Consider the following 24,411-nt stretch of genomic DNA (forward strand, 5'->3'; position numbering starts at 1 on the left):
TCACTAATCAAATGCTGTGTTAGTCTCTTATTTTGGTAGCTGTCGACACACATGGAAGAATCACAATTAAACTGAATATTGGACAAATGATCACCTGTCGAGTTTTGACTCTTTGAACATTGATCCTCACCCCTGAGAGCTGATCCAGGACTGGTGCTGTTGTAATCGTTCTCTGAAGCATGTGTGTATTGCAACGCACTGAAGACTCGTGTCTGGTCAGGTTTTATTTGCTGACAGTGTTTTTATAAACTGCCACCAGCACAAAAATTACGAGAATAATTCCTTCACTTCATTTTGCCCTATACCCTACAAACCCCTAAACCCTACAGATCATTAAACCCTCAACAAATATTTGTATACCAAAAACAGTGAGCAAAAGCTTTCCTGTAGCTCAAAGAGTAGAGAATGGTGCTAGCAACACCAATGCACTGGGTCAGATTCCCAGGGAATGCATGATTTGATTTAATGTACAGTATACCTTGAATGCAATGCTTATCCCTTTGGACAAAATAATGCATATGTAACTTAAATTCAAAGGGTCTCTCATTTACAAAGAAGAATGTAAACGGCTTCAGATTTATAAACCTGTGGGAAAAGAACAGAATGACTGTCATAATCAGCATAAACAACAGATTTTAATATATCATAAAATTACATGTTTCTAGTCTCATAAACTGTCTTGCGAGTTTCTGTACCAGACTGCCATCTACAGGTAGCAGTCGTGTAAATTATATGACTGGCACATTTGCACACGTTTTAGAACCAGGAAATGTTTCAGTTCATAGAAATTGAAACCTAAGCTCAAACTGCTGTCGAACCGTTGTAGATGTCTCTCGATCTGTGCAATAAAATGGCAGAATCCAGTGTTTCTTTGGCTCAGGATCAGTTCAGTTGTTCAATCTGTCTGGATCTACTGAAGGATCCAGTGGCCATTCCCTGTGGACACAGTTACTGTATGATCTGTATCACAGGCTGCTGGGATCAGGATGATCAGAAGGGAGTCTACAGCTGCCCTCAGTGCAGACAGAGCTTCACTACAAGACCTGTTTTAGGTAAAAACACCATGCTGGCTGAAGTGGTGAAGAAACTCAAGAAGGCAAAACTACAAGCTCGTCCTGCTCAATGTTATGCTGAACCTGGAGATGTGGAGTGTGACGTCTGTACTGGGGACAAAAACAAAGCCATCAAGTCCTGTCTGGTGTGTCTGAACTCTTACTGTCAAAATCATCTGGAACAACATGAGAGTTTCTTCAAAAGTAAGAGACACAATCTAATGGACGCCACTGAACGACTTCAGGAGATGATCTGCCCTCAACATGAGAAACTACTGGAGATTTACTGTCGTACTGATCAACACTGTATATGTTACTTGTGTATGGTGGATGAACACAAAAACCATGAGACTGTATCAGCTGCAGCAGAGAGGACTGAGAAACAGGTATGAACTCAGTAGTTGTGCCTCCTAATAAAAATCTTTAATCCCATAATCCCATCTATATAATCCAAGATCATTTTCCAAGAAGTTACTTCCTGGCATCTCACAAGGTTCTTAATTTTTACTTGAGGCAATTACTTTTTAAGCAGTATTATTGATCAGATTCATTTTTTATTTGTTATTCCTACAGAGACAATTTGGTAAGATGCAAAGAAAATACCAGCAGAGAATCGAGGAGAAACTGAAGGAGCTTGAGGAGCTGAGAGAGGCTGTAGAGTCTCACAAGGTGAGTTTAGAGCAGAAGAACTGCTGGAAGAGCTGTTTCAGACTCAGTTAGGACTCTCCTCCTGTCAGTTCGTGAGGAGCCAGTGCTGGAGCTCTTTCAGTCCCACTGAAGCCCACTGTGGGGAACAGGCTGTGTGAGGGACCAGTAAGAGCTGAGTGAATGGACTTGTTCTAATGCGTCTCTGTGTGTCCTAACAGCGCTCTGCACAGGCAGCAGTGGAGGACAGTGAGAGGATCTTTACTGAGCTGATCCGCTCCATCGAGAGAAGCCGCTCTGAGGTGACACAGCTGATCAGAGACCAGGAGAAGACTGCAGTGAGTCGAGCTGAAGAACAACTGGAGCGACTGGAGCAGGAGATTGAGGATCTGAGGAGGAGAGACACTGAGCTGGAGCAGCTTTCACACACAGATGATCACATTCAATTCCTCCAGGTAATAAAGATCTGACAAACAAATTGATTTTGAAATTGATCTTTCTGTCTTTAGCTGGTGTTTTTATTGTGTCTTTGTAGAGTTTCCAATCTCTCTCTTTCCCTCCTGGATCTACAGACTCGTCCAGCATCACTGTAAGTCCTCATCTCTCTTTTGATGATGTTGGTAAATCTGTGTCTCATCTGAGAGAGAAACTGGAGCATTTCTGCAGAGAGGAAACAGAAAAGATATCTGGCAGAGGTAAGCTTTATATTTACTGACATGTATCACATGATGTCATGTAGAAAGACCATTTAAATCATTCAAAAATGTTTAATATTTAAATTTAATAGTATTTTACAATATTTACTACAAAATGTCTGTTGGTTTCCACAGTGAGAAACATTAACATCATTCCCACCCCTGAACCGAAGACCCATGAGGAGTTTCTCCAATGTAAGTCTCTATGATCATACATGTACACTGCCGTTCAAATGTTTGGGATCAGTAGGATTTTTATTGTTTTTAAAACAGTTATCTTCTGCTCACCAAGGCTGCATTTATTTAATAAAAAATACCAACAACAACAAAAAACAGTTATATTGTGAAATATTATTACAATTTAAAATAACTGTTTTCTGTCTGAATATATTGTAAAATGTAATTTATTCCTGTGATGTAAATACTTCAGTCTTCAGTGTCACATGATCCTTCAGAAATCAGTCTAAAATGCTGATTTGCTGTTCAAGAAACATTTATTATTATTATCAATGTTAAAAATGGTTTTGTATCATTTTTTTTTCAGGATTATTTGATGAATAGAAAGTTCAAAAGAACAGCATTTATCTGAAATAGAAAGCTTTTGTAACATTATACACTACCATTCAAAAGTTTGGGGTCAGTAAAACATTTTTTTTTAAAGAAATGAATACTGTTATTCAGCAATAATCCATTAAGTTGATCAAAAGGGACAGTAAAGACATTACAAAAGATTCTATTTCAAATGAATGCTGTCCTTTTGAACATTCTATTTATCAAAGAATTCTGGAAAAAAAATGTACACAACTGTTTTCAACATAATAATCAGAAATGTTTCTTGGGCAGCAAATCAGCATATTAGAAAGATTTCTGAAGGATCATGTAATTGTCATGGTTCCTGTCTTGTGTTCCCCTTGTCTTGTGTGGACTTTTGTTATTTCCTTTTCTGTGCCATGTTTTGTAGTCCTTTGTTGTTTTTCTTGTTTATTAGTCTCCCCAGGTGTTTCTGATTAACCTCGCACCCTTGTTATCTTGCTTAGCTTGGTTGCCTGTGTATTTAAACCTCTGGGCTTCAGTTGTTGTTTGTCGGTCGTTGTAGCTTGTTCCTGTCCCGAGTTCCGTTGTTTGCCCTGGATTACCTGTTTGTTTTATTAAAGTTGTGCTTGCATGTGGATTTTCTCTCCACCTCGTCTGTGCCTACCTCATCGTTACAGTAATGATGTTGAAAATACAGCTTTTCATCACAAGAATAAATTACATTTTAAAATATATTCAAATAAAAAAGTTATTTTAAATTGTAATAATATTTCACAATATTATTGTTTTTTATTTTTTATTAAATAATTGCAGCCTTGGTGAGCAGAAGATAATTGTTTTAAAAACATTAAAAATCTTAACGATCCCAAACTTTTGAAAGGCACATAAAAAGAAAGACTTTAGCATTTATTAAACTGAACTGTATACACCACTCTTCATTTACATAAGACACATTTACTCTGTTAATATTCAAAGTACAATAAACTATACCATTCAGGAATAATCACATGATAGTAGTTCATATTGCTGGGTAAGTTAAAAGTCCTGGGGTGCGTTTCCCAAAAGCATTGTAATCTTAAGTTAATCGTTCAGGCCATCGGTGGCATTTGTTCTACGATCAGCTTATGATGCTTTTGGGAAACACGGCCCTGATCTAGTCACTTGTGTTCATCACTAACTGCTACGTTATGTTGTTTTGACAGAGAAACATTAAAATGCACCTTCAGCTCAAATGTACAGTTTGTAATGCTGCTGAGTTTGTACAGTTGCTGAAAAGAGATTTTAAAACATTTGAACAGGAGTAAAAAAAATTATAATGAGATTTGACTTTTCAATTCTAAATCTTTACAACTATTATTTCTGCTGGTCAACTCCAAACACATGCAGACACACCAATACAATTATGTTAATTTTTTCCCTAAAATATAAAACATGACTGTAACTTTCCATTTAAAAACCTTAATATAATAAACCTCTGGTGTTTTATTTTTATGACTGAAAGTCATGTATTACTTGATAAATGCAGATTATGTTTTATCTTCATCAGATTCCCGTCAGCTCTCTTTGGATTCAAACACAGTGAATAAATACCTGGTGCTGTCTAAAGGGAACAGAGTCGTTAAAGACACTTACAAAGTCCAGCGGTATCCTGATCATCCAGACAGATTTGATTATTGGGAGCAGGTGTTGTGTCGAGAGAGTGTGTGTGGACGCTGTTACTGGGAGGTTGAGTGGAGTGGTAAAGTGGATATATCAGTGTCATATAAGAGCATCAGCAGAAAGGGAGAGGGATATGAGTGTGAGTTTGGACGTAATGATCAGTCCTGGAGTTTGTTCTGCTCTGAATCCAGTTGCTCATTCTGGCATAATAACAAACAGACTAAACTCCCTGTAGTCTCCAGCTCCTCTAGAATAGGAGTGTATGTGGATCACAGTGCAGGAACTCTGTCCTTCTACAGCGTCTCTGACACAATGACCCTCATTCACAGAGTCCACACCACATTCACTCAGCCTCTCTATCCTGGGTTTAGAGGTACTATATCATGGACAGGACAGGGCTCAAAAATGAAACTCTGTGATCTATCAATATAGAGATTATATGCAGAGATTCCACAAATAATATTGTGAGAGATATTCTCAAGATATCATTGTCATGTCTTGATTTTGACAATGTTTCTTATGTTTACTCCATATATTATAAGCACAATATTAATCATTTTTATTCACAAGTTGCAGTTATGCTTGTTATTTATGTCTGACGTTGTCTTTTAAATAGAAATCAACTATATTTTCTTCACCTAACAGAACAAAAGAATTCAAAGTGATTTTTCTTTTCATTATTTAGCACTTACAGCTTTGTATCTTCAAAGAGTGTATGTACATGCAGTTCTAGCAGATCACATTCAACAAACTACTGAATAAATGCATTTAATAAACTAACTTATTCGCTCTGTTTCTGTAATTTCCCCAAATCCCTTTCATAAAAGATCTCTTATTGACATTATTTAAAGAGAGGGAGCCCACAACACATTCACTTAATGGAATTAAAACCTAAATTAAAGATGATTTGTAACATTACTTTTATCATGAGAAGAAGAAGACAAGGATCTGCGCTGTCAGTTTAATTCTGTAAGCACTTCACAAAACTTCAGTCAGTTTCAGATCACTAATCAAATGTTGTGTTAGTCTCTTATTTTGGTAGCTGTCGACACACATGGAAGAATCACAATTAAACTGAATGTTGGAGAAATGATCACCTGTCGAGTTTTGACTCTTTGAACATTGATCCCCACCCCTGAGAGCTGATCCAGGACTGTTGCTGCTGTAATCGTTCTCTGAAGCGTGTGTGTATTGCAATGCACTGAAGACTCGTGTCTGGTCAGGTTTTATTTGCTGACAGTGTTTTTATAAACTGCCACCAGCACAAAAATTACGAGAATTTCCCTTCACTTCATTTTGCCCTACACCCTACAAACCCCTAAACCTTACAGACCATTAAACCCTCAGCAAATATTTTTATACCAAAAACAGTGAGCAAAAGCTTTCCTGTAGCTCAAACAGTAGAAAATGGTGCTAGCAACACCAATGCACTGGGTTAGATTCCCAGGGAATGCATGATTTGATTTAATGTACAGTATACCTTGAATGCAATGCTTATCCCTTTGGACAAAATAATGCAAATGTAACTTAAATTCAAAGGGTCTCTCATTTACAAAGAAGAATGTAAACGGCTTCAGATTGATAAACCTGTGGGAAAAGAACAGAATGACTGTCATAATCAGCATAAACAACAGATTTTAATATATCATAAAATTACATGTTTCTAGTCTCATAAACTGTCTTGCGAGTTTCTGTACCAGACTGCCATCTACAGGTAGCAGTCGTGTAAATTATATGACTGGCACATTTGCACACGTTTTAAAACCAGGAAATGTTTCAGTTCAGAGAAATTGAAACCTAAGCTCAAACTGCTGTCGAACCATTGTGGATGTCTCTCGATCTGTGCAATAAAATGGCAGAATCCAGTATTTCTTTGGCTCAGGATCAGTTCAGTTGTTCAATCTGTCTGGATCTACTGAAGGATCCAGTGGCCATTCCCTGTGGACACAGTTACTGTATGATCTGTATCACAGGCTGCTGGGATCAGGATGATCAGAAGGGAGTCTACAGCTGCCCTCAGTGCAGACAGAGCTTCACTACAAGACCTGTTTTAGGTAAAAACACCATGCTGGCTGAAGTGGTGGAGAAACTCAAGAAAGCAAAACTACAAGCTCGTCCTGCTCAGTGTTACACTGGATCTGGAGATGTGGAGTGTGACGTCTGTACTGGAGACAAAAACAAAGCCATCAAGTCCTGTCTGGTGTGTCTGAACTCTTACTGTCAAAATCATTTTGAACGTCACGAGGAATTTCACCCAGGAAAGCGACATAAAGTGATGGACGCCACTGTACGACTTCAGGAGATGATCTGCCCTCAACATGAGAAACTACAGGAGATTTTTTGTCGAACTGATCAGACCTGTATATGTTATCTGTGTATGTTGGATGAACACAAAACCCACGACACTGTTTCAGCTGCAGCAGAGAGGACTGAGAAACAGGTATGAACTATGAGTAGTTATGTTGAATAATAAATGTTTCTTCATAATTATGTAATCTATATATTTGAAGATCATTTTTAAACAGTTCTTAAACAAAACAGATAACGGAATTTCTACTCTTTGCTCATGTTTGAAACAGTTCTTTGTGACATTCTCTCAAAGAGGCGCATGTAAGGAGTTGTATATTGACTGTATACTAAATCTTATAGAGACAGTTGGAGGAAACCCAGAGAAAATTCCAGCAGAGAGTCCAGAAGAGACAGAAGGAGCTTGAGGAGCTGAGAGAGGCTGTAGAGTCTCACAAGGTGAGTTTAGAGCAGAAGAACTGCTGGAAGAGCTGTTTCAGACTCAGTTAGGACTCTCCTCCAGTCAGTCCGTGAGGAGCCAGTGCTGGAGCTCTTTCAGTCCCACTGAAGCCCACTGTGGGGAACAGGCTGTGTGAGGGACCAGTAAGAGCTGAGTGAATGGACTGGTTCTAATGCGTCTCTGTGTGTCCTAACAGCGCTCTGCACAGGCAGCAGTGGAGGACAGTGAGAGGATCTTTACTGAGCTGATCCGCTCCATTGAGAGAAGCCGCTCTGAGGTGACACAGCTGATCAGAGACCAGGAAAAGACTGCAGTGAGTCGAGCTGAAGAACGACTGGAGCAGGAGATTGAGGATCTGAGGAGGAGAGACACTGAGCTGGAGCAGCTTTCACACACAGAACATCACATTCAATTCCTCCAGGTAACAGAGATCTGACAAACAGGACAGTGTCTTTAGGAAGGGAAGAGATTGTGTTTTCTAATGTTTCTGAGTCTTTAGCTGGTGCTTCTATTGTGTCTTTGTGTTTGTGTAGAGTTTCCAGTCTCTCTCTGTCCCTCCTGGATCTACAGACTCGTCCAGCATCACTGTCAGTTCTCGTCTCTCTTTTGATGATGTTGGTAAATCTGTGTCTCATCTGAGAGAGACACTGGAGCATTTCTGCAGAGAGGAAATAGAGAAGATATCTGGCAGAGGTAAGCTTTACATTTACTGACATGTATCACATTATGTCATGTAAAAAACAATGCATGTTTAAAATATTCTAAAATGTTTTATAATTAAACTTATTTTATATTATTTTACAATATTTACAATAAAATGTCTGTTGGTTTCCACAGTGAGAAACATTAACATCATTCCCACCCCTGAACCGAAGACCCATGAGGAGTTTCTCCAATGTAAGTCTCTATGATCATACATGTACATAAAGAGACAAACTTTAGTTCTTATTATATATCAGCAATCAGACTGAACTGTGCAGAACTGCATATAACGCTCTTGATTTATGAACTTGTAAGTATACTTTTTATACTAGTTGTAACGTTTTATAATTTTTTTAGTTTATGAAAGTACACATTGAAGTGTACTCTCAGTAAACAACTAGTTTAGTAGTTTTATACTGCAAGTATACTTGTAAGTTTCTTTAAGTGAACATAACATCATACTTATAATTTACTATTTATATATTATTTTTGCACTTTAAGTATACTACTATGTTCTTATTTAGGTATTGATTTTTTATACTTGAAATATACCTTTAACTGCACTTTAACTAAGTTTAAAAACATTATATTATATCTTCATGCATACTTTTTTTATCAACACTTGAATGTGGGTAAGTTTATTAAAGAAAATCAAAACAAACAAAAAAGCGGAGAACATTTTTGTCAAAGACTTCGTCCGGATGGGATTCAGAACGATGATCAAAATAGATGCAGTGGATCGAGTCCATCAACACCCCCAAAGCTTCACAGTCATATAGCTGGGTCGTCATTTCATTCAGTAATGTTAGGCAGAACATTAGGGAAAAGTTAAATAGATTTAAAGTAAATTCCTAAGTACTCTACCAGTGTACTAGCCTACACAAAAAATCAGATACTCCGAATAAGGAACATATCTGTTTTTTTTTTAATAAATCAATATTTTCAAACAATGTAAGTTTATAAGACAGTATATAAAACTATATACAGTGCTATGCATATGTTTAGACACCCATGCTAAAGTTGACTAAAAAGAGGACTAAAAAATCATCTTTTGGAAATTGAACTTAATGCCTTAATAAAAAAAAAAAAGGAAAAATCCAACCTTTAAGGACACCAATTTTCTTTGTGAATGAATAATGTGTCGTAAATAAATAAATGTTCTTCCTTAAAATACAGGGTGCATAAGTCTGGACACCCCTATGTTAAATTCCCATAGAGGCAGGCAGATTTTTATTTTTAAAGGCCAGTTACTTCATGGATCCAGGATACTATGCATCCTGATAAAATTCCCTTGGCCTTTGGAATTAAAATAGCACCACATCATCACATAGCCTTCACCATACCTAGAGATTGGCATGGAGTACTTTCCATAAGATCATCTCTCAATGCAAATCAAACCAGCTATTAGGCTAACTGAAATAAAACCATGCCAATCTCTAGGTATGGTGAAGGCTATGTGATGATGTGGGGCTATTTTATTTTTAATTTTTAATTATTTTACTTCATTCACAAAGAAAATTGGTGTCCTTAAAGGTTAGATTTTTCCTATTTTTTTTAATTAAGGCATTAAGTTCAATTTCCAAAAGATGATTTTTTTATTCCTCTTTTTAGTCAACTTTATATGGGTGTCTAAACTTATGCATAGCACTGTATAAACTGTACTTTTAAGTATATCTCGATCAAAAGATAGGTACAAGTAGGCCAAATGTACTTAGATCTTTCTGTCAGTATAAGTAGAGTATACTTGTGCAATTTTAAAGATATTTCTAAGAAGTACATAAAGTATATTTCTGAGAAGTATATAAAAGGTAGACTGAAAGTTTAAAAAAGTATACTAATAGCACACTTAAATAAACTTCTTTTTCGCAAAGGTAAACTAATCTTACTGGGTTAGTTAAAGGTCCTGGTCTGGTCACATGTGTTCATCACTCACTGCTAGTTTTTGTTTTGACAGAGAAACATTAAAATGGACCTTTAGCTGTAAACTGTACAGTTTTTGATAGAGCTGCTGTCTTTAAAACATTTGAACAGGACTAAAAACTAAACAGAAATTTGAATTGACTTTTCAATTCTACATTTTTAAACCAACTATAATTTTTTCTGGTCAACTCCAAACACATACGGACACACCAACACAATGATGTTATGATGTTGATAACAATGAGGCAGATGTTTTTTAGCTTTTTCACTAAAGTAACATCACTGACTTTTTTCATATATATAAAATCCTAAATGTAATAAAGGTCTGGTGTTTTATTTGTATGACTTTTTATCTTAAACAGATTCCCGTCAGCTCTCTTTGGATCCAAACACAGTGAATAAATACCTGGTATTGTCTGAAGGGAACCGAGTGGTTAAAGACACTTACACAGTCCAGCGGTATCCTGATCATCCAGACAGATTTGATACTCTGAAGCAGGTGTTGAGTAAAGAGAGTGTGTGTGGACGCTGTTACTGGGAGGTTGAGAGGAGTGGTGAGGTGGATATATCAGTGTCATACCAGAGCATCAATAGGAAGGGAGAGGGAAATGAGTGTGAGTTTGGATGTAATGATCAGTCCTGGAGTTTGTCCTGCTCTGACTCCGGTTGCTCATTCTGGCATAATAACAAACAGACTAAACTCCCTGTAGTCTCCAGCTCCTCTAGAATAGGAGTGTATGTGGATCACGGTGCAGGAACTCTGTCCTTCTACAGCGTCTCTGACACAATGACCCTCATTCACAGAGTCCACGCCACATTCACTCAGCCTCTCTATCCTGGGTTTCGGGTTATTGGATCTGCAAAAAAATATGTTTTTATTTGTTCAAAAGTGACATTCTGTGATCTAACAATATAGATGGTACAGACACTGTGAAAAATATTCTCAAAATATAATTGTCATGTTATTGAAATTTTTTTGTGATGTTTACTCAAAACATTAACAACACATTTGTAATCTTTAGCATTAAGTGATTTTATTCGTGAATTGCAATGATGCTTATTTGTTATGACTGACATTGTCTTTTAAAAATAAATCAAATCTGTTTTCTTCATCACACAGAACAGCTCTGTATCTTCAAAGAGTGTATGTACATCCATCTGCAGTTTTCATGAGCTTATTCTCTCTGTTCCAGCAAAACCCTTGCATAAACAAATGACCTTTAAGTATCCTGATCAAAAATAAAGGTGTCAACACTATATTAACTCACTGAGCCTCTATCCTGTGTTTATGGAGAATCTGAACCTGAGTATTGTAACAATATAGATTACCTAAATGTTTTTTAAGAAGATGTGAAATGATAAAAATGTGATAGACATTTTTCTATGCATTACCTTAATGGTAACAATAATTTATTTTAAATGGGTGTATATTTAGTTTTCATTGTTATTTTTAAAAAATGCAAATTGTTGTATATTTTTGCTAAACATTCATTATTTTCTACTTCTACTTTCTACATTTTTTTTTACAATTATTTCTACATTTTTATTTCTTTATTCCTTTTTTATTTCTATTTGCAATAAAGTATAAATATATATATATATATATATTTTAAAGAAAATAGTACTCAACTTACCAATATTTTCTCTGCAGCATCAACTGATGACGCCAGAGGGCGCACCAAGACAAAAAAAAAGATTTATTGAGCATTTTATTCTCCTGTGCGCTGGGTTATAGCTGGTACAAGTCATGCCATGAAACACGTCTGAAATGCGTGCTAGTGTCTTCCATAGAGGCTGCTTCATATTGTTGATGTATGTGACGTCGTGCCATAAAGCAAGTCGTGATTCCCCCTCATAGACTGCAACTTTATTACCACTTTCAAGGCCCAGAAAGGTAGTAAAGAAATAGTTAAAATAGTCCATGTGACTACAGTGGTTCAAACTTAATTTTATGAAGCAACAAAAATACTTTTTATGTGCAAAAAAAAAAAAGATAATAATGACTTGCAGTCTCTGATGCTGTTCATGTTGTAAACAATGCAGCTCTTCCGGGTTCTGGGTCAGAACGCCAGCTCAGATTTGACCGGCTCCTGCATCAACAAAACACACATGCATCGTGGTGCTCACGTGAGCAGCGCCAGAGACTCGGAAGAGAAGAAAATGTTGAATAAAGTCGCAAAAAGTATTCTCGTCGCTTCATATAATTAAAGCTGCCGTCGGCAACATTTTTTTGATCATATTCAGTGTAATCGACACTATAATCCGACAGAACAACATAAATAAGGTGGTTTTAGAAAAAAACCCGAGCTTCTAACTCCACCTGGAGCGTGTTATTTGTTTTGCAAAAATCCAGCGCTCCCGCTTCATCAGGTCCAATCAGCGCAGGGGGGTGTGAGATCTGACTGTCAATCACAGGTCGTGCACACGCCACAGATCCCCCTCACTCGCGCACGTTAATATCACATGCACACGCCACGCCTGAAGTTCGCCTGGAGATTGCATGAAGCGTGATGGCGGAGAGAAAATCTACTAACAAGCTTCCAATTCCTCGGTTATTGCTATCTATGGCTAGATTAGCCAGGGCAGCCTACCTCCGAGTCCATGGTGTTGATAGATGCTGAAGAGACGGACGCGTTCACAGAAAATCAGGTACACACGCACAGTGACGCACTGACGAGCACGACCTCGATGGGAGGGTGCTCGCTGGTAGTGGGGAGGGGCATGAGAGTTGTAAACATTCAAAATTTTGGCTAATCGACCCAATCTGCCAGACTTGCCGACGGCAGCTTTAAGGTTGAACCACTGTAGTCACATGGACTATTTTAATGATGTCTTTACTACCTTTCTGGGCCTTGAAAGTGGTAAATTTCCAGTTTATGGGGGGGTCAGAAAGCTCTCAGATTTCATCAAAAATATCTTAATTTGTGTTCCGAAGATGAACGAAGTTCTTACGGGTTTGGAACAACATGAGGGTGAGTAATTAATGACAGAATTTTCACTTTTGAGTGAACTAACCCTTTAAGTGTCAACCTGTGAAACATAAAGATCCACTAGTCAACGTCCAAATACTTTACTTGAAAACGTACCCGTTTTATAAATGAGTCCCCTGGTCTGGTCACTTGTGTTCATCACTCACTGCTAGGTTCTGTTTTGGTAGATAAACATTACAATGGACCTTCAGCTCAACTGTACAGTTTGTGAGGTTTGCTGAGTTTGTACAGCTGCTGAAAAGAGATTTAAAAACTTTTAAACAGGACAAAAAATATATAGAAAATAAATAGATTTAACTTTTCAATTCTAAATTTTTAACTATAATTTCTGATGGTCAACTCCAAACACACGCAGACACACCAGCATCAGTAGGAAGGGACGGGGAGATGAATGTGCGTTTGGATATAATGATCAGTCCTGGAATTTGTCTTGCTCTGAATCCAGTAGCTCATTCTGGCATAATAACAAACAGACTAAACTCCCTGTAGTCTCCAGCTCCTCTAGAATAGGAGTGTATGTGGATCACAGTGCAGGAACTCTGTCCTTCTACAGCGTCTCTGACACAATGACCCTCATTCACAGAGTCCACACCACATTCACTCAGCCTCTCTATCCTGGGTTTAGAGGTACTATATCATGGACAGGACAGGGCTCAAAAATGAAACTCTGTGATCTGTCAATATAGAGATTATATGCAGAGATTCCACAAATAATATTGTGAGAGATATTCTCAAGATATCATTGTCATGTCTTGATTTTGACAATGTTTCTTATGTTTACTCCAAATATTATCAGCACAATATTAATCATTTTTATTCACAAGTTGCAGTTATGCTTGTTATTTATGTCTGACATTGTCTTTTAAATAGAAATCAACTATATTTTCTTCACCTAACAGAACAAAAGAATTCAAAGTGATTTTTCTTTTCATTATTTAGCGCTGATAGCTTTGTATCTTCAAAGAGTGTATGTACATGCAGTTCTAGCAGATCACATTCAACAAACTACTGAATAAATGCATTTATTAAACTAACTTATTCTCTGTTCCTGCAATTTCCCCAAATCCCTTCCATAAAAGATCTCTTATTGCCATTATTTAAAGAGAGGGAGCCCACAACACATTCACTTAATGGAATTAAAACCTAAATTAAAGATGATTTGTAACATTACTTTAATTATGAAGAAGAAGACAAGGATCTGCGGTGTCAGTTTAATTCTGTAAGCACTTCACAAAACTGCAGTCAGTTTCAGATCACTAATCAAATGTTGTGTTAGTTTCTTATTTTGGTAGCTGTCGACACACATGGAAGAATCACAATTAAACTGAATGTTGGACAAATTATCACCTGTCCAGTTTTGACTCTCTAAAAATTGATCCTCACCCCTGAGAGCTGATCCAGGACTGGTGCTGTTGTAATCGTTCTCTGAAGCATGCGTATTGCAATGCACTGAAGACTCGTGTCTGGTCAGGTTTTATTTGCTGACAGTGTTTTTATAAACTGAAGCCAGCACAAAAATTACGAGAAATTCTCTTCACTTCATTTTGCCCTACACCCTACAAACCCCTAAACCCTACAGATCATTAAACCCTCAACAAATATTTTTATACCAAAAACAGTGAGCAAAAGCTTTCCTGTAGCTCAAAGAGTAGAGAATGGTGCTAGCAACACCAATGCACTGGGTTAGATTCCCAGGGAATGCATGATTTGATTTAATGTACAGTATACCTTGAATGCAATGCTTAGGCCTATCCCTTTGGACAAAATAATGCAAATGTAACTTAAATTCAAAGGGTCTCTCATTTACAAAGAAGAATGTAAACGGCTTCAGATTTATAAACCTGTGGGAATGAACAGAATGACGGTCACAATCAGCATAAACAACAGATTTTAATATATCATAAAAGTACATGTTTCTAGTCTCATAAACTGTCTTGCGAGTTTCTGTACCAGACTGCCATCTACAGGTAGCAGTCGTGTAAATTATATGACTGGCATATTTGCACACGTTTTAAAACCAGGAAATGTTTCAGTTCAGAGAAATTGAAACCTAAGCTCAAACTGCTGTCGAACCGTTGTGGATGTCTCTCGATCTGTGCAATAAAATGGCAGAATCCAGTGTTTCTCTGGCTCAGGATCAGTTCAGTTGTTCAATCTGTCTGGATCTACTGAAGGATCCAGTGACCATTCCCTGTGGACACAGTTACTGTATGATCTGTATCACAGGCTGCTGGGATCAGGATGATCAGAAGGGAGTCTACAGCTGCCCTCAGTGCAGACAGAGCTTCACTACAAGACCTGTTTTAGCTAAAAACACCATACTGGCTGAAGTGGTGGAGAAACTCAAGAAGACAAAACTACAAGCTCGTCCTGCTCAGTGTTACACTGAACGTCTGTACTGGAGACAAAAACAAAGCCATCAAGTCCTGTCTGGTGTGTCTGAACTCTTACTGTCAAAATCATCTGGAACAACATGAGAGTTTGTTCAAAAGTAAGAGACACAATCTAATGGACGCCACTGGACGACTTCAGGAGATGATCTGCCCTCAACATGAGAAACTACTGGAGATTTACTGTCGTACTGATCAACACTGTATATGTTATTTGTGTACAATGGATGAACACAAAAACCATGACACTGTATCAGCTGCAGCAGAGAGGACTGAGAAACAGGTATGAACTCAGTAGTTATGCCTCCTAATAAAAATCTTTAATCCCATAATCCCATCTACATAATCCAAGATCATTTTCCAAGAAGTTACTTCCTGGGATCTCCCAAGGATCTTAATTTTTACTTGAGGCAATTACTTTTTATGCAGTATTATTGATCAGATTCATTTCTTATTTGTTATTCCTACAGAGACAATTTGGTAAGATGCAGAGAAAATTCCAGCAGAGAATCGAGGAGAGACAGAAGGAGTTTGAGGAGCTGAGAGAGGCTGTAGAGTCTCACAAGGTGAGTTTAGAGCAGAAGAACTGCTGGAAGAGCTGTTTCAGACTCAGTTAGGACTCTCCTCCAGTCAGTCCGTGAGGAGCCAGTGCTGGAGCTCTTTCAGTCCCACTGAAGCCCACTGTGGGGAACAGGCTGTGTGAGGGACCAGTAAGAGCTGAGTGAATGGACTGGTTCTAATGCGTCTCTGTGTGTCCTAACAGCGCTCTGCACAGGCAGCAGTGGAGGACAGTGAGAGGATCTTTACTGAGCTGATCCGCTCCATTGAGAGAAGCCGCTCTGAGGTGACACAGCTGATCAGAGACCAGGAGAAGACTGCAGTGAGTCGAGCTGAAGAACGACTGGAGCGACTGGAGCAGGAGATTGAGGATCTGAAGAGGAGAGACACTGAGCTGGAGCAGCTTTCACACACAGAACATCACATTCATTTCCTCCAGGTAACAGAGATCTGACAAACAGGACAGTGTCTTTAGGAAGGGAAGAGATTGTGTTTTCTAATGTTTCTGAGTCTTTAGCTGCTGTTTCTATTGTGTCTTTGTGTCTGTGTAGAGTTTCCAGTCTCTCTCTGTCCCTCCTGGATCTACAGACTCGTCCAGCATCACTGTCAGTCCTCGTCTCACTTTTGATGATGTTGGTAAATCTGTGTCTCATCTGAGAGAGAAACTGGAGCATTTCTGCAGCGAAGAGATACAAATTATATCTGATAGAGGTAAGCTTTACATTTACTGACATGTATCATGTTGTCATGTAGAAAGACAATGCATATTTAAATCATTAAAAAAAGTTTCGTATTTAAATGTAAAAAAATTGTTATACAATATTTACTACAAAATATCCTTTGGTTTCCATAGTGAGAAACATCAACATCATTCCCACCCCTGAACCCAAGACCCATGAGGAGTTTCTCCAATGTAAGTCTCTATGATCATAGTACAGTATATGTACATAAAGAGAGACTTCAGCTCTTATTATATCAACAATCAAACTGAACTGTACACCACTCTTGATTTACAAAAGACACATTTAATCTTTTAATATTCAAAGTACAATAAATTATACTAATCAGGACTAATCACATGATAGTTAGTTTATCTTACTGGGTAAGTTAAACATTCTGGTCTGGTCACTTGTGAACATCACTAACTGCTACGTTAGGTTGTTTTGACAGAAAAATATTAAAATGGACATTTAGCTCAGCTGTACAGTTTGTAATGCTGCTGAGTTTGTACAGTTGCTTAAAAGAGATATTGAAATATTTGAACAGGACTAAAAATAAACAGAAAATGTGATTTGACTTTTCAGTTCAAAATTTTTAACCAACTATTATTTCAGCTGGTCAACTCCAAACACACAGATACACCAACACAATGATGTTATGATGTTGATAACAGTGAGGCAAATGTTGTGAATCTTTTTTCCTAAAGTATAAAACATGACCGCAACTTTTCTTGCATTTAAAAAACTAAATATTTCAAACCTCTGGTGTATTATTTTTATTACTGACAGTCATGTATTACTTGACAAATGAAGATTATGTTTTATCTTAAACAGATTCCCGTCAACTCTCGGTGGATCCAAATACAGTGAATAAATACCTGGCACTGTCTGAAGGGAACAGAGTGATTAAAAACACTGACACAGAACAGCCGTATCCTGATCATCCAGACAGATTTGATTGTTATTGTCTGGTGTTGTGTCGAGAGAGTGTGTGTGGACGCTGTTACTGGGAGGTTGAGAGGAGTGGAGGGGTGTGTATATCAGTGTCATATAAGAGCATCAGAAGGAAGGGACTGGGAAAGGAGTGTGATTTTGGATATAATGATCAGTCCTGGAGTTTGTTCTGCTCTGACTCCATTTGCTCATTCTGGCATAATAACAAACACACTAAACTCCCTGTAGTCTCCAGCTCCTCTAGAATAGGAGTGTATGTGGATCACAGTGCAGGAACTCTGTCCTACTACATCGTCTCTGACACAATGACCCTCATTCACAGAGTCCACACCACATTCACTCAGCCTCTCTATCCTGGGTTTAGAACTAATATATTATGTGCAGGACTGAGCTCAAAAATTACACTCTGTGATCTATCAATATAGATGCAGATGTTCTACAAATAATATTGTGAGAGATTTTCTCAAGATATTTTTGTCATGTTTTGATTTTGACAATGTTTCTTATGTTTAGTCCAAATATGATTACCACAATATTAATAAATGTTATTCACTAGTTGCATATGCTTGTTATTGATTTGATTTATTGGTTTATTTAAAAGGGGACAGTGCAATTTCATAAAACACATGAACAAACATGGTTAAAAAAGCCAGAATTAGCCAAAAGGCTATTTTTCATCTGTATTTCATCTGTCTGACGTTGTCTTTTAAATAGAAATCAACTATATTTTCTTCACCTAACAGAACAAAAGAATTCAAAGTGATTTTTCTTTTCATTATTTAGCGCTGACAGCTTTGTATCTGCAAAGAGTGTATGTACATGCAGTTCTAGCAGATCACATTCAACAAACTACTGAATAAATGCATTTAATAAACTAACTTATTCTCTCTGTTTCTGCAATTTCCCCAAATCCCTTCCATAAAAGATCTCTTATTGCCATTATTTAAAGAGAGGGAGCCCACAAATGGAATTAAAACCTAAATTAAAGATGATTTGTAACATTACTTTTATCATGAGAAGAAGACAAGGATCTGCGGTGTCAGTTTAATTCTGTAAGCACTTCACAAAACTGCAGTCAGTTTCAGATCACTAATCAAATGTTGTGTTAGTTTCTTATTTTGGTAGCTGTCAACATACACACATGGAAGAATCACAATTAAACTGAATGTTGGACAAATTATCACCTGTCCAGTTTTGAAACTTTGAACATTGATCCTCACCCCTGAGAGCTGATCCAGGACTGGTGCTGCTGTAATCGTTCTCTGAAGCATGTGTGTGTTGCAATGCACTGAAGACTCGTGTCTGGTCAGGTTTTATTTGGCGACAGTGTTTTAATAAACTGTCGCCAGCACAAAAAAGCTTTCCTGTATTTTAAACAGTAGAAAATGGTGCTAGCAACACCAAGGTACTGGGTTAGATTCCCAGGGAATGTGTGATTTGATTTAATGTACAGTATGCAATGCTTATCCCTTTGGACAAAATAAAGCAAATGTAACTTAAATTCAAAGGGTCTCTCATTTACAAAGAAGAATGTAAACGGCTTCAGATTTATAAACCTGTGGGAAAAGAACAGAATGACTGTCATAATCAGCATAAACAACAGATTTTAATATATCATAAAATTACATGTTTCTAGTCTCATAAACTGTCTTGCGAGTTTCTGTACTAGACTGCCATCTACAGGTAGCAGTCGTGTAAATTATATGACTGGCACATTCAATATTAAAACCAGGAAATGTTTCAGTTCAGAGAAATTGAAACCTAAGCTCAAGCTGCTGTCGAACCGTTGTGGATCTCTCTCGATCTGTGCAATAAAATGGCAGAATCCAGTATTTCTTTGGCTCAGGATCAGTTCAGTTGTTCAATCTGTCTGGATCTACTGAAGGATCCAGTGGCCATTCCCTGTGGACACAGTTACTGTATGATCTGTATCACAGGCTGCTGGGATCAGGATGATCAGAAGGGAGTCTACAGCTGCCCTCAGTGCAGACAGAGCTTCACTACAAGGCCTGTTTTAGGTAAAAACACCATACTGGCTGAAGTGGTGGAGAAACTCAAGAAAGCAAAACTCTATGACTCTAAAAATTACAAGCTCGTCCTGCTCAGTGTTACACTGGATCTGGAGATGTGGAGTGTGACGTCTGTACTGGGGACAAAAACAAAGCCATCAAGTCCTGTCTGGTGTGTCTGAACTCTTACTGTCAAAATCATTTTGAACGTCACGAGGAATTTCACCCAGGAAAGCGACATAAAGTGATGGACGCCACTGGACGACTTCAGGAGATGATCTGCCCTCAACATGAGAAACTACTGGAGATTTTTTGTCGAACTGATCAGACCTGTATATGTTATCTGTGTATGTTGGATGAACACAAAACCCACGACACTGTTTCAGCTGCAGCAGAGAGGACTGAGAAACAGGTATGAACTATGAGTAGTTATGTTGAATAATTCTTCATAATTATGTAATCTATATATTTGAAGATCATTTTTAAACTGTTCACAAACTAAACAGATAATGTAATTTCTAATCTTTGCTCATGTTTGAAACAGTTCTTTGTGACATTCTCTCAAATAGGCGCATGTAAAGAGTTGTATATTGACTGTATACTAAATCTTATAGAGACAGTTGGAGGAAACCCAGAGAAAATTCCAGCAGAGAATCGAGGAGAAACTGAAGGAGTTTGAGGAGCTGAGAGAGGCTGTAGAGTCTCACAAGGTGAGTTTAGAGCAGAAGAACTGCTGGAAGAGCTGTTTCAGACTCAGTTAGGACTCTCCTCCAGTCAGTCCGTGAGGAGCCAGTGCTGGAGCTCTTTCAGTCCCACTGAAGCCCACTGTGGGGAACAGGCTGTGTGAGGGACCAGTAAGAGCTGAGTGAATGGACTGGTTCTAATGCGTCTCTGTGTGTGTGTCCTAACAGCGCTCTGCACAGGCAGCAGTGGAGGACAGTGAGAGGATCTTTACTGAGCTGATCCGCTCCATTGAGAGAAGCCGCTCTGAGGTGACACAGCTGATCAGAGACCAGGAGAAGACTGCAGTGAGTCGAGCTGAAGAACAACTGGAGCGACTGGAGCAGGAGATTGAGGATCTGAGGAGGAGAGACACTGAGCTGATGCAGCTTTCACACACAGAACATCACATTCATTTCCTCCAGGTAACAGAGATCTGACAAACAGGACTTTAGTAAGGGAAGAGATTGTGTTTTCTAATGTTTCTGAGTCATTAGCTAATGTTTATTTTGTGTTTGTGTAGAGTTTCCAGTCTCTCTCTGTCCCTCCTGGATCTACAGACTCGTCCAGCATCACTGTCAGTCCTCGTCTCTCTTTTGATGATGTTGGTAAATCTGTGTCTCATCTGAGAGAGAAACTGGAGCATTTCTGCAGAGAGGAGATAGAGAAGATATCTGGCAGAGGTAAGCTTTACATTTACTGACATGCATCACATGATGTCATGTAAAAAACAGTGCACGTTTAAAATATTCTAAAATGTTTTATAATTAAACTTATTTTATATTATTTTACGATATTTACAATAAAATGTCTTTTGGTTTCCACAGTGAGAAACATTAACATCATTCTCACCCCTGAACCGAAGACCCATGAGGAGTTTCTCCAATGTAAGTCTCTATGATCATACATGTACATAAAGAGACAAACTTTAGTTCTTATTATATATCAACAATCAAGCTAAACTGTGTAGAACTGCTTATAACGCTCTTGATTTACATGAGACACGTTTACTCTGTTAATATTTGAAGTACAATAAACTATACCAATCAGGAATAATCACATTATAATTACCCTTACGAAAAAGAAGTACACTTTATGAAGTAAACTTAAGTAATGTTCAAGTATATTTTAAGTATACTTTATGTAGTAGTAAGTATACTAATGTCAATGTACTAGTAGTAAACTTGTAAGTGTCCTATTTCAATACTGCTTGGGACTAAATTGGCCCACTTTTAGTATATAAAAAGTATACGTTTAAGTGTACTATAAGTGTAACAGTAGTAAACTTTAAACTTTAACTTTATTTCACAACTATGTTTCTCATTTGTACTGCATCTGTACTACAAGTGAACTTACAAATATACTAATTCAACCCACGGTCCATGCATAGCCTGGTTAGGTGCAGGTAGATTGCAGGAACGAACTTGAATGACAATAATGAGAAAACTCTCCCGCACACTATTGACTTTACTCTATTTTATTCAGAGCGAACAACGCGTTTCGCATATAGCGTCCTCAGGTTCGCTCAGGTATGGTCTGAGCTCTCAGGTGTATCTTAATTACCTTAAGTCACATGATCAGTTGTTCTTAAAGTCATAATATTTTAAATGCCAATATCCAACACATTCCCATAAATACCCAGTTAAGACATAGTTCACATCCTCAAATATATCAACACAACATATACATAATTATCATCATCAAATATATACATAATTATCATCATCGAAAGCCTAATAAGTTTAATAATAATAAAAAAGTTAACACTTTAAACTAAGAGCTGAGAAAATTGCATTTTTGTCAAAGACTTTGTCCGGATGGGATTCAGAACGATGATCAAAATAGATGCAGTAGATCGAGTCCATCAACACCCCCAAAGCTTCACAGTCCTAGTTCGTCCTGTGTCAACAGTGCATTCGGTAATATTAGGCAGTTTTGATTTATATGTTGTTTAATGTTGATTAATGTTGTTTGCGTGAGCTATCTTCTATCACTTGTTTCAGCTTCATCTTCACCTGTGTTTAGATCTGGAGATTCAGTACTCTTTCAGAAGATGTGTAAAAGTAATGTAGATTTGAAGTAAATTCCTAAGTACAGTGGACTATATAAATCATTATTTTCAAACAATGTGAGTTTATAAGACAGTATGCAAAACTATGTGAAAAAAGTATTTAATAGGCTATTCAATCAAAAGATTAAACACAACTACAAGCCAAGTATACTAGAATGCTTAATTTTTGTATATTTCGATCAAAAGATAGGTACAAGTAGGCCAAATATACTTAGACCTTTCTGTCAGTCAGGTATACTTAAGTGCAATTTTAAATATATTTCTGAGAAGTAGGCTACTTAAAGTATATTTCTGAGAAGTATATAAAAAGTAGACTGAAAGTATACTTTCTTATTTTTAATTTAAAAGAAGTACACTAATAGCACACTTGAATAAACGTATTTTATCTTACTGTGTTAGTTAAACGTCCTGGTCAGGTCACATGTGTTCATCACTCACTGCTAGTTTTTGTTTTGACAGAGAAACATTAAAACGTAAACTGTACAATTTGTGATAGAGCTGCTGTCTTTAAAACAGTAAAAACTAAACAGAAATGTGATTTGACTATCCAACTCTACATTTTTAACCAACTATAATTTCTTCGGGTCAACTCCAAACACACACAGACACACCAATACAATGACCAATGTTATGATGTTAATAACAATGAGGCAGATGTTGTGTAGCTTTTTCCTTAAAGTAACATCACTGACTCTTTTCATATATATAAAATCCTAAATGTAATAAGGTCTGGTGTTTTATTTTTATGACTTTTTATCTTCATCAGATTCCCGTCAGCTCTCTTTGGATCCAAACACAGTGAATAAAAACCTGGTATTGTCTGAAGGGAACAGAGTGATTAAAAACACTCACAAAGTCCAGCGGTATCCTGATCATCCAGACAGATTTGATCATTATTGTCAGGTGTTGTGTCAAGATAGTGTGTGTGGACGCTGTTACTGGGAGGTTGAGAGGAGTGGTGAGGTGGATATATCAGTGTCATATCAGAGCATCAGTAGGAAAGGAGCGGGAAATAAGTGTAGATTTGGATGTAATGATCAGTCCTGGTGTTTGTCCTGCTCTGACTCCAGTTGCTCATTCTGGCATAATAACAAACAGACTGAACTCCCTGTAGTCTCCAGCTCCTCTAGAATAGGAGTGTATGTGGATCACAGTGCAGGAACTCTGTCCTTCTACAGCGTCTCTGACACAATGACCCTCATTCACAGAGTCCACACCACATTCACTCAGCCTCTCTATCCTGGGTTTTGGCTTTTTAATACAAAATTGGGGTTTCCTTGTTCAAAAGTGACATTATGTGATCTAACAATATAGATGCAATATCAAACATTAACAACACAATTGTAACCATTAGCATTAAGTGATTGTATTCGTAAGTTGCAATGATGCTTATTTGTTATGTACGACATTGTCTTTTAAAAATAAATAAAATCTGTTTTCTTCACCTCACAGAACTAAGGAATTCAATGTGACCCCCCCCCCCCCCCATTATTTAGCGCTGACAGCTCTGTATCTTCAAAGAGTGTATGTACATGCAGTTCTAGCAGATCACATTCAACAAACTACTGAAATTTAAATAAAATACATCCATCTGCAGTTTTCACAATCGTATTCTCTCTAATCCAGCAAATCCCTTGATTAACAAATTACCTTTAATTATCCTGATCAAAAAGAAGGGTGTCAACACTATATTAACTCACTGAGCCTCTATCCTGTGTTTATGGAGAATCCGAACCTGTGTATTGTAACAATATAGATTATACAAAGACTCTTTGTCTTGCCTACTTGTTTTTTAAGAACATGTAAAATGATAAAAAAAAAAAAAAGCTATTGAATTTATATAGACAAATGTTTTTTTCTATGTATATGCATTACCCTAATGGTAACAATCTACTTTTTAAATGGGGGTATATTTAGTTTTCATTGTTATTTCTTTAAAATGCTAATTATATATTTTTGTTAAACATGTATAATTTTCTACTATACATAATATTTTTTATTTATTATTGTATAATAATAAACTCAACTCTAATCAGTACTCACCTTA

The 24,411-nt window shown here is 37.4% G+C and overlaps 1 protein-coding gene and 1 pseudogene across 2 annotated transcripts; both read left to right on the forward strand.

The window, feature by feature from the left end:
* The first annotated feature begins 766 nt into the window (after positions 1 to 766).
* On the forward strand, positions 767 to 23,808 carry LOC309501338 (uncharacterized protein). Its single transcript, XM_082173387.1, is given in 20 exon segments — positions 767 to 1,438; positions 1,626 to 1,721; positions 1,919 to 2,152; positions 2,233 to 2,392; positions 2,528 to 2,587; positions 4,473 to 5,009; positions 6,388 to 7,025; positions 7,235 to 7,330; positions 7,528 to 7,752; positions 7,865 to 8,024; positions 8,169 to 8,228; positions 10,316 to 10,867; positions 13,433 to 13,570; positions 19,331 to 19,645; positions 19,648 to 19,985; positions 20,188 to 20,283; positions 20,485 to 20,718; positions 20,817 to 20,976; positions 21,121 to 21,180; positions 23,131 to 23,808. Coding segments are annotated over 20 exon segments (5,319 nt in total). The 5' UTR covers positions 767 to 826; the 3' UTR covers positions 23,679 to 23,808.
* Positions 14,965 to 18,442, forward strand: LOC309501449 (tripartite motif-containing protein 16-like; annotated as a pseudogene). The gene is made up of 6 exons (XR_014211799.1): positions 14,965 to 15,616; positions 15,804 to 15,899; positions 16,097 to 16,330; positions 16,443 to 16,602; positions 16,745 to 16,804; positions 17,445 to 18,442. The product of XR_014211799.1 is annotated as a tripartite motif-containing protein 16-like (transcript).
* Positions 23,809 to 24,411: the final 603 nt, after the last annotated feature.

The sequence above is a fragment of the Leuciscus leuciscus genome, assembly GCF_965113295.1.
Source record: "Leuciscus leuciscus genome assembly, chromosome: 6".
Lineage (NCBI taxonomy): Eukaryota > Metazoa > Chordata > Actinopteri > Cypriniformes > Leuciscidae > Leuciscus > Leuciscus leuciscus.